The 11998-nt window shown below is 35.9% G+C and overlaps 1 protein-coding gene across 1 annotated transcript in view; it reads right to left on the reverse strand.

Moving 5' to 3' along the window:
* The window catches only part of AKAP9 (A kinase (PRKA) anchor protein 9), a 153800-nt gene that overhangs the window by 121846 nt on the left and 19956 nt on the right, over positions 1 to 11998 (reverse strand). The window contains exons 4-7 of the mRNA XM_010839819.1: positions 3371 to 3424; positions 2857 to 3027; positions 1619 to 1774; positions 763 to 960 (exon numbers count right to left, since the gene is read on the reverse strand). Coding sequence (XP_010838121.1) covers positions 763 to 960; positions 1619 to 1774; positions 2857 to 3027; positions 3371 to 3424 — 579 coding nt within the window. The remainder of the gene's footprint in view (positions 1 to 762; positions 961 to 1618; positions 1775 to 2856; positions 3028 to 3370; positions 3425 to 11998) is intronic.

An 11998-nucleotide genomic window follows, 5' to 3' on the forward strand; every position in this document is an offset into this window, starting at 1 on the left:
AACACACACACCCTGGGAGCATCAATTATTGAATAAGTGTTCCAGGCAACTTTATATAACACACACACCCTGGGAGCATCAATTATTGAATAAGTGTTCCAGGCAACTTTATATAACACATTAACTACCACGAATAAAGAGAATCTGTATTTTTTTCTAATTGAAGTGTGTGTTAGTCGCTCAGTCGTGTCTGTCTCTTTGAAACCTCATGGACTGCAGCCCTCCAGGCTCGTCTGCCATGGGATTTTCCAGGCAAGAATACTGTAGTGGGTTGCCATTTCCTCCTCCAGGGGATCTTCCCCACCCAAAGACTGAACCCAGGTCTCTTGCATTGCAAGCCAATTCTTACCATCTGAGCCATCAGGGAAGCCCTTTTTCTAACTAAAATCCATAAAATTTCATTTTGCCATGAAAATATTTACAGAATTACATAACCATGGCTAAAATGAGTAGAAACATCTTTAGATGAAAAAGAAAAAAGGACAGAAGTTCTGGTTATATATATGGATTCTCCTGAGGACTCAGTTTAACATAAGCTGATTACTTTCGAAGAACTCAGTAATGAGTATTATCTTAATACCTATTACTGGAAGACTCCCAATTGTTTTTGAAATAAATTACTTTTCATGTTTAAAGAACTTTTCTGAATTATGAAACTTTGTGATTCATGTGTATAACAAAAAGATAAACATTTGGATAAAAAGCTTTAAAGTCAACCGTTAAGTTGCTGTACACTGGCTGACTTCCTTCAAATAAACATACCATTTCATATGCTCTGATTTTCTCTTGCAAGAAACTAATTTGCATTTTGAAGTCTTCTTTCTTTCTGTGATAATCTTCTAATAGGTGGTCTTGTTCTTCCAGCTGCTGCTGATGAGTGAGGATCTGCTGCTTGGCTTGTAGTAAATCGGCAGCTGTGCTACTATGCGTGCTGTTTCTCAGAGTTTCACTAGCCTGTAACTTGAAAATATAAAGAAACCCCAAAATATTAAATTCTTAAATGAGTGCACCAAGGAATGGACATCCTTTGTTGGTGTTGCTTGGCTAATAGTTGTTCTCTGGGACGTGTGCTGGATTCAGAGGTTTGAGACTCCAGCCAACACGTTTTCATAGCTGATCAGATAAACATGGGTACATTATTTAAGCTGACAGATTCCTCCCTTTTCCCAAATTATTTTCTGTTGCTCATCATCAGAAACGTTGATTAATTCCACTAGTTTCCTGTGAATCTTATTAAAGGTAAATGGAATATATTCAATCAAGTTACATTCTAGAACCTAACTAAAATAAAGTCATACCAGGGTATGACTTCAGACATCCTTTAGACAAAGGATATAACTACAGGTTAATTTCTGCGAAAATTCACCTTATCAAACTTATAAGATTTTAAAATATAGATAAGGAAGAAGTATAAAGAAACTAATAGCATAAAACCACTCAAGAAGTATGAATTAAATTCCTAGTTAATATAACAAGTATTTACCAGTTTTTTCAACATAATACATTAATAAGCAAACACGACCTTTAAACAAGCTTATATTTGTTCTAGAAAACATGAGAAAAAGATTTAATTCATTATTAAAAATTTAATAAATTTTCTTCTACTAGTCATACTTACATGCTGGAATTGAATCTGTAATTTTTGACTCTGCTCTGTCAACTCTAAAAATTCTCTCATCGTCTCATCCTTTTCTCGTCTTGCCTGTTGTAAATTTGCAGTGAGCTGGGTTATGATGCCATCTCTCTGTTTAATGGCAGCTTCAAATTCTTGCAACTAAAAGACATCAGTGAAAATTAAAAGTGTTACACTTATTTTTTTAACAAAACTAAACATTAGTACAGGTAACTTCAAAAATAAGATATTCGAAATGCATTGGCAGAGTTATTACAATTTGTAAGCAGTCTTTTCCATATTTGAAAGCTATTATCTTGCAACAATTAGTTTTACTTCCAAACCAACTCTAAAAAGATTATATGAACTAGGGAACAAAATACATTAGATTTGACTTACCCGTATATCTACTTCTAGAAGGACAAGTGTCTTTATATTTAGGGATGCTCCAATGTTTGTAGGTATTACCATGATGGCCATGCTTAAGCCTTACTTGTTTCTAAAGAAGGTGAAACTGAAATATATTCTGTCATCCTCATCAATGTCTTATTTCACCTTCTTTTCATAACTGACTGCCACAAACTAACAGATGTCATTTTAACTATAAGAAGTTATTTACAAAGACCTGCTGACAGGTTTAATGAGTCTAAGTCATAATGTATTGACGTGGTTTACAATTTAAGTTTCTCTCAGGCTGATTACAAAAACATCCATCCATCCATACTGAAGTGATTTCATCCTAGGTATCTCATAAAGTTTAATAAAACATCTATGTTATATTTAGGCTTATTAATGGACTAGTTTTAAGCAATGCTGTTTATGATATACGTAAGGACAAATATCACAAGGTGACTCTAAGTCACCATTTAAAAACCCCATCTTTAAAGAATGTATCTATTTGCTAAGTCGCTTCAGTCGTGTCCGATTCTGCGTGACCCCATAGACGGCAGCCCACCAGGCTACCCCGTCCCTGGGACTTTCCAGGCAAGAACACTGGAGTGGGTTGTCATTTCCTTCTCCAATGCACGAAAGTGAAAAGTGAAAGGGAAGTCGCTCAGTCATGTCCGACTCTTAGCGACCCCATGGACTGCAGCCTACCAGGCTCCTCCGTCCATGGGATTTTCCAGGCAAGAGTACTGGAGTGGGGTGCCATTGCCTTCTCCAGAATGTATCTATACTATCATTCAAATTTCCTGTTTTTGTTTTGTGAGTAACAAAATGAAAGCCATATAAGTTAAACACACCTGCTTCAGCCCTTCAGTCCCATAGGTAGCCCTCATTTCTTCTAGTTCTCTGTTGAGCTCTTCAATCTCATGCTGTTTCCCAGCCAATTCACTTTCCATCATCTCTAGGTGGGTCTGACTGTACTGTGCTCCATGTTCAGAGTAAGAATCATCAACACCAAATTCTTCTTCCTACACCAACACAGATTTTAAATAATTCAGAACTAGTAACATTTTCTTGGGAAAAGAGATTCAAAAACTGAATCCCACAGCAAAGGCATCACCTGGGAATTTACCAGCATGACAACCTACTTTGTTGTTAATGTGATAAATACCTCAAGAGCAAAAACAAGATATCTGCAAATTCTGTTACAACTGAGTTTTATAACAAAAGGTGGATAATTTTGTTTTGTTACACATTAAAAGCATTTAGAAATCACACACAGAAAGAAATACATGCAGGAAAAAGCTTTGTTAGTAACCAGCTTTAAATAGAATGAAACATTAGTATCATAAGTAGTTTTAAATACTGTACCCTTAATAAATTTGTAGGCTTTCCTGTTCTCATCCCAAAACCGCAACCATTTACCTGTACAAAAACAATTTCCTGAAATATTATGATTTTAGAATTTTATTTAAAGCTAAAAATTGATTTGTGCTAACTGTATTCATGCTTTTCTTATGCCTAAGGAAAATGCCACACTGGCAAAAACAAACACAGTGATTAAATTTAAACATCTAAAAAACATTTTGACTGTTTCAAATGCCACTGACTCCTCACACATTTGAGTGCTTACAATGAAAACGGCAGTGTGCTGTATACATTTCCATTTAAGTGAATTAACGCTCCAAGCAGTTTCTCTTCTGTCCTAGATCCTCCTCTACAAAAGACCTAAAATCATGTAAATAATTGTTTTTTGATAAAGCCCTATTGATTTAAAAGTAAAACTGTTTACTGGTCTAAGTCTACTGGAGAGCAAGTGAAGAAGGAAGAGGAGATGAAGAGCTGAGGAAAACTCCCCCAAGAACTTTCGCCTGGGGGTACTATGAGAGCCTTGCCAACCCTGACAGACGTGGAGACTCTCCACAATACAAATGCCTCTATCACTGACATTTTGTGGTAGGAGGAAGAAAGTTGGCAGAATAGGTCTCTGAGGCCAACCTGGAGGCAGATTAATTTCAAATCAATTAATCTACTCAATAATCCCTTCCTTCCCCCTAACAGCAAACAACTGAACTTCATTCTTGCTTACATCTTAATTTTTCACATTCTATGTTAACAGAATCCAAGTTATGAAGCTTTTAATACTGAAATACATAGAATATCCTAGAATTAGGATTAGATCTACGTGGATCACAACACTATAAAAGGGGGGATGATCCTAATTAAGAGTTCTTTATAAAGTCTGATTCCTTTGCTTTTCACCAAGGATAATTTCAGAAAACAAAACCAAAGTTTAAAACAATTCGCCTTTATGCCAACGCATTATTGTGATTTGTGAAAACTATCAAAACACAGCAGTGCTAACTCTATTAAGATTATTAATAAAGTCACTTATGATAACTTTCAATTAAATTCATCTAAATTTCAATTAGCTTTCCTTGATTTTTAAAAAATTTATTTATTTTAATTGGAGGATAATTGCTTTACAGTATTGTGCTGGTTCTTGCTGTACGGCAACATGAATTGGCCACAGGTATACACGGGTCTCCCCCATTCTGAACCTACCTTCCAGCTCCCACCTCACCCGTTACGCAGCACGTTGATAAATGTCTACTAAAACTTTTCCTTTAGGGTAACAGTAATTAAATGGATTTTATGAATATTTTCAAATATCATACCAAGCAAAGAATAGTCCTTTAAGTGGTGATGATATCACTATTACATAAATTAGTTATCTATTTATTTTAACTGTATATACAAACACACTACATAGCCAACACTCAGCCTAAATTTTCTGTAAGTTGAGCACATTTTATACTTGAGCTACTCATATGCATTGGCTTCTATGCATAAAATACTACATGACTGTTTTCAAAACTTAATTGTCTTATTATAATAAATATAAAAATCCTGTCAATATTAATAGTTTTAAAAAATTTAGTATCATGTAAATGGGTAATAAAAGATTATACACCAGAACTAAACTAAAACAAACTATATTTCAAAGTTAAAACAGAAACACTCCTCAGAATATGAGGATCATTAATAGCAATAAATTATTTGTTTTTAAATCTAGATAATTACTTCACTGGTACCTAAAGGGTAGAGCATTTGTCTCATCCTCTTACAATAGCCTTTTAAAGCAATACTATATAAACCATAATATGAAAGTACATTAATAACTTGAAACACGAAGATTAGATGAACAGACTCCTGCAACTAAAAAATAGTAACTTTTCTTAATGTCCTTCTTCACTGTGGCATCTGTCAAAAGTATTTAACCTTTAGGTTATACCAATACAGTCTTGTTGAATCACAAGTTACTCCACCTGTGTAGACAACCTGAAGATTTGGGAAAGTACATAGGGTGCATTCTAAATTTTAAAATGTTCTATAGGGTATCATTTCCTAAAAATACTGCTATTCAGAAGAAAATCAGAGGAAAGATCACTCTTATCTTGTAACTATGTTCTTCACACAAAAACTTTTCAGTGAACATCAGTTCAAAAACAGAACAATAACTTATCTTTTATTAATGATTAATACTTTACTCTTATACTTAATCTGATGTGTGTATAAAAATTTAAATAATGGATGTTTTAATAAAAAGTAGAATCTGATAGTTCAGAAAGTTCATAAAAATTACAGGACTTCAGTGTGCCTAGCTGACTCTTGGATTAGAGCCAAGAAACTAAGGCGGCTAAGATCATTCATTCAAAGTTAAGTATCAAGCACCACGTTGTACACCTTCAATAAACAAATTATACCTTAACAGAGCAGAGGCAGGCAGGGAGAAAATTTTTAAAATGGTGAAGTTAAAAAAAAAGAAAGAAAGAAATCCAAGCCAAAGGTGAAAGGCTGTTGAAAGGCTAAGTTCACATTACTCAATGGCTGGCTATAGTCCATATCTCCAATCCGGGTCAGTTATTTCAAAAATGTCGTAAGTCGTGTAGGTGACTTGGTTAAGAAATACTGAATAATGGAATTTGAATAATGAAATCCATAATGAGACTGTATGCTCTCCTATTATTTCATCTTTCTACACACAGCAAAGCATATTTATTTACTTGTTTTATCTCTATGTATTGCCTGTAGCACTTCCGACTTTTCCCAAATAACCCTGCTCAAAGGGTATCACTAAAAATATTTTATGTAAACATGGTATTTGAGATATGAAATGTCCCTTCTCCAAGAACTGAAAAGATTATGTATAATTTGAATTAATTTGTAAAAAGGGTATTTTCCATTTAGTCTGATTTCGCTAGTACACATAACTGAATATATTTTAATACAGAACAGATCTTAGGTCATAGGATAAAATTATCTGACTAATGCTTTCTAGACCTGAAACCATTTTTTAAGCCAAGGAGAATACTAATCATAGAAGTCAAGAACATTAAGCGCATACCATATCTACAAAATAAAATTTCCAAGCTAGTTTTAATTAAACATATAATTGGAATCTGAAATCCTTCTGAGAATAATTTGTTAAATTCATTTCTTACAAACTTAGTGTGAAGAAAAGCATACTTCCGTCGAAGGACTGTAAAAAAATTTTTTTTGCTCATTGTTTTTCAAGTATCAAACATTAAGATCACCAAATAACCCTCACAACAACCCTGTGAGATAGATACTATTTCCACCATTTTACAGGTAAGGAAGCTGTATTTCAGAGTTTAAGTGAGGTATCCAGCTTCAAACAGCTCAGAGATCAGAAATCTGAACACACACTTTCTGGGCTCCAAAGCCCCTGCCTTTTTATATCACCTTATTTCCCTATGCAGCAGAAAAATGCAATGATATTTAGACAAAATACAACATAATTGTGTCTTATGATTAAAACTATATAGTTTTGAAATTTTAAAATTAATCAAATGCAAACCAGAGCAGCCAAGATTATTAAACTTTGCAAATCTGTAATTTGTAGTTATGTGTTGCTTAGAAAGGAATTTCATTTTTGAGGGGTATTACTCAGAAGTAATCTCTAAGAGTTCTAATATGAAGAGTATTATAATGTGAGATTTATTCCTTGGTTTATTTTTTACTTTTTATTGAAATGCATTTAATTTACCATGTTGTATCAGTAATGCCTAACGTGGCTAGGGATTACTGACAATGTTGTGTATTCCTTAGTTTATAAAACTGAACTAATGAAGATTTTTCTGTCTTCTAACACGCGTAATATGGATTAGAAGTTCCCTGAAATTCTATCTCGGTCAATCCAATATAATTAAATCAACTGGCTTGAGACCCAAAACTAGTCCAGAGGATCATGGATTGAAGCCAGTATCCATTTTAGCAATCTTGATATGACATCATCAAATGTTTCACAGATCATGAATTTTTCTACTGTATTAATAGACAAATTAAAATATGTAAGTTTTTCAAAGTATAATCCATTATGAATCGAGGCCCCAAATGGATAATATTAAAAGGATTATGATTCAAATCTGTCAAAGATTATTTGATAATTATCTTTCAATGTAAACTTCTAAATCACTAATATTTTTCAAACTATTTTCAAACTATTAGTGGTCAGCATCAGAAAAAGCAGCAGAGGACTGGTCACACAGTAAAAGTATCTTTTCCTGAAAATTTGGTTTTAAAAAATATATATGTATGAATTGGTATATATTATGTGCACAATTATTCATGTATATTGCTTTTGTTCAGTCACATGGTTGTGTCCCACTCTTTGAGACCCCACGACTGCAGCACGTCAGGCCTCCCTATCCCTCACCATCTCCTTTAGTTTGTCCAAGTTCACGACCACTGAATCAGCAACACCATCCAGCCATCTCGTCCTCTGATGCACCCTTCTTCTGCTCTCAATCTTTCCCAGCATCAGGGATATTTCCAATGAGTTGGCTGTTCACATCAGGTGACTAAAATACTGGAGCTTCAGCATCAGTCCTTCCAATGAATATTCAGGGTTGATTTCCCTTAAAATTGATTGGTTTGATCTCCTTGCAGTCCAAGGGACTCTCAAGAGTCTCCTCCAGCACCACAAGTCAAAGGCATCAATACTTCAGCACTCCGCCTTCTTTACGGTCCAGCTCTCACAACCATATGTGACCATCGGGAAGACTATCATAGCCTTGACTGTATGGACATTTGTCAGCAGAGTGATGTCTCTGCTTTTCAATACACTGTCTAAGTTTGTCATAGCTTTCCTACCAAGAAGCAATCGTCTTCTGATTTCATGGCTACAGTCACCATCCACAGTGATTTTACAGACCAAAGAGGAAATCGGTTACTGTTTCCCCTTTTCCCCTTCCATTTGCCATGAAGTAATGGGGCTGGATGCCATAATCCTAGTTCTTTAATATTTAGTTTTAAGCTGGCTCTTTCACTCTTTTCCTTCACCCTCATTAAGAGGCTCTTTAGTTCCTCTTTGCTTTCTGCCATTAGAATGGTATCATCCACATATCTGAGGTTGTTGATCTTTCTCCCACGTATCTTGACTCCAACTTGTAACTCATCCAACCAGGCATTTCTCACGATGTGCTCAGCGTATAGGTTAAATAAACATGGTGACAGCAGACAGCACTGTCATATTCCTTTCTCAATCCTGAATTAATCAGTTGTTCCATACATGGTTCTAACTGTTGCTTCTTGACCTGCACACAGGTTTCTCAAGAGACAGGTAAGATGGATGGTATTCCCATCTCTCTAAGAGCTGTCCACAGTTTACTATGATCCACACAGTCAAAGGCTTTAGTATAGTTGATGAAACAGAGGTAGACGTTTTTCTGAAATTCACCTGATTTCTCTATGATCCAGCGAATGTTGGCAACTTGATCTCTGGCTCCTCTCATTTTCTAAACCCAGCTTGGACATCTGGAAGTTCTTTGGTTCACATACTGCTGAAGCCTAGCATGCAAGATTTTAAGTATGACCCTACTAGCATGGGAGATGAGTGCAACTGTATATTCATGTCTATAACTATACATATATATGTAATACCTGTGTGCTGTGTGCTTAGTCACTCAGTCGTGTCTGTCTCTTTGTGACCCCATGGACTGCAGCCTGCCAGGCTCCTCAGTTCATGGGGATTCCCCGGGCAAGAATACTGGAGTGGGTTGCCATGCCCTCCTCCAGGGGATCTTCACAACTCAGGGACTGAACCCAGGTCTCCCGCATTATAGGTGGATTCTTTACCATCTGAGCCACTAGGGAAGCCCTATGGAATACATATGTAAATATATAAAATAATGTACATATGTATGTAAAATATAGTTCTTACTGTTGAAACATGCTCAGTATATTCTAACTTTTATCTCTAAGACTTACATTTAAAATTATTTTTACTTAACTTTGAAACACATCATACTTACTAGCTATCAGATATAGTTTCAATAAACTTTTCGTGACCTAATCATAATTCCCACCAATTTTTAAAATCTAAAATATTTAGGCAAAAATTCACAGTAGTAAGAATTTCCAATATTATTAATTTAGATTTTCATAAAGAACATGAAAATGACATTTTTGATGTCTTTGGTTTTGAATCTATATTAAAAAAAGTTAAATTTTATTTTCTTATCCCAATATGAGAAAATGGCTATACAAATTTTAAACAAATTTCACAGGCATGTATTAGATGGTCAGATCTGTCATGACTTGGATTATAAAAAATTCACTTTGGTAAAAAGAAAAAACAACACCCTGTTGTGGATATGACTGGTGATGGAAGTAAGGTCTGATGCTGTAAAGAGCAATATTGCATAGGAACCTGGAATGTTAGGTCCATGAATCAAGGCAAATTTGAAGTGGTCAAACAGGAGATGCCAAGGGTGAACATCAACATTTTAGGAATCAGAGAACTACAATGGACTGGAATGGGTGAATTTAACTCAGATGACCATTATATCTACTACAGTGGGCAAGAATCCCTTAGAAGAAATGGAGTGGCCCTCACAGTCAACAAAAAAGTCCAAAATGCAATATTTGGATGCAATCTCAAAAATGACAGAATGATCTCTATTTGTTTCCAAGGCAAACCATTCAGTGTCACGGTAATCCAAGTCTATGCCCCAATCAATAATGCTAAAGAAGCTGAAGTTGAACGGTTCTATGAAGACCTACAAGACCTTTTAGAATTAACACCCAAAAAAGATGTCCTTTTCATTATAGGGGACTAGAATGCAAAAGCAGGAAGTCAAGAAACACCTGGAGTAACACGTAAATTTGGCCTTGGAGTACATAATGAAGCAGGGCAAAGGCTAATAGAGTTTTTCCAAGAACACACGGGTCATAGCAAACACCATCTTCCAACAACACAAGAGAAGACTCTACACATGGACATCACCAGATGGCCAACACCAAAATCAGAGTGATTATATTCTTTGCAGCCAAAGATGGAAAAGCACCACACAGTCAACAAAAACAAGACTGGGAGCTAACTGTGGCTCAGATCATGAACTCCTTATTGGCAAATTCAGACTTAAACTGAAGAAGTAGGGAAAACTACTAGACCATTCTACACGACCTAAATCAAATCCCTTATGATTATACAGTAGAAGTGAGAAATAGATTTAAGGGACTAGATCTGATAGACAGAGTGCCTGATGAACTATGGATGGAGGTTCATGACAATGTACAGGAGACAGGGATAAAGACCATCCCTAAGAAAAAGAAATGCGAAAAAGCAAAATGGCTGTCTGAGGAGGCATTACAGATAGCTGTGAAAAGAAGAGAAGTGAAAGGAAAGATACACCCATCTGAATGCAGAGTTCCAAAGAATGGCAAGGAGAGATAAGAAAGCCTTCCTCAGCAATCAATGTAAAGAAATAGAGAACAATAGGATGGGAAAGACTAGAGATCTCTTCAAGAAAATTAGAGATACCAAGGGAACATTTCATGCAAAGATGGGCTCAATAAAGGACAGAAATGGTAGGGACCTAACAGAAGCAGAAGATATTAAGAAGAGGTGGCAAGAATACACAGAAGAACTGTACAAAAAAGATCTTCACAACCCAGATAATCACAATGGTGTGATCACTCTCCTAGACCCAGACATCCTGGAATGTGAAGTCAAGTGGACCTTAGGAAGCATCACACAACAAAGCTAGTGGAGGTGATGGAATTCCAGTTGAGCTATTTCAAATTCTGAAAGATAATGCTGTGAAAATGCTGCACTCAATATGCCAACAAATCTGGAAAACTCAGCAGTGGCCACAGGAGTGGAAAAGGTCAGTTTTCATTCCAATCCCAAAGAAAAGCAATGCCAAAGAATGCTCAAACTACTGCACAGTTGCACTCATCTCACACGCTAGTAAAGTAATACTCAAAATTCTCCAAGCCAGGCTTCAGCAATATGTGAACCGTGAACTTCCAGATGTTCAAGCTGGATTTAGAAAAGGCAAAGAAACCAGAGATCAAATTGCCAACATACACTGGATCACTGAAAAACAAAGAGAGTTCCAGAAAAACATCTATTTCTGCTTTATTGAGTATGTCAAAGCCGTTGACTGTGTGGATCACAATAAACTGTGGAAAATTTTGAAAGACATGGGAATACCAGACCACCCGACCTGCCTCTTAAGAAATCTGTATGCAAGTCAGGAAGCAACAGTTAGAACTGGACATGGAACAACAGACTGGTTCCAAATCAGGAAAGGAGTACATCAAGGCTGTATATTGTCACCCTGTTTATTTAATATATATGCAGAGTACATCATGAGAAATGCTGGGCTGGATGAAGCACAAGCTGGAATCAAGATTGCCAGGAGAAATAGCAATAACCTCAGATATGCAGATGACACCACCCTTATGGCAGAAAGTGAAGAAGAACTTTCTGAAGAATTCAAAAGAGCCTCTTGATCAAAGTGAAACAGGAGACTGAAAAAGTTGGCTAAAGCTCGACATTCAGAAAACTAAGATCATGGCATTCAGTCCCATCACTTCATGGCAAATAGATGGGGAAACAGTGGAAACAGTGGCAGACTTTATTTCTGGGGGCTCCAAAATCAAGTGCAGATGGGGACTGCAACCATG

The sequence above is a fragment of the Bison bison genome, unplaced genomic scaffold (assembly GCF_000754665.1).
Source record: "Bison bison bison isolate TAMUID 2011002044 unplaced genomic scaffold, Bison_UMD1.0 scf7180017864134, whole genome shotgun sequence".
NCBI lineage: Eukaryota > Metazoa > Chordata > Mammalia > Artiodactyla > Bovidae > Bison > Bison bison.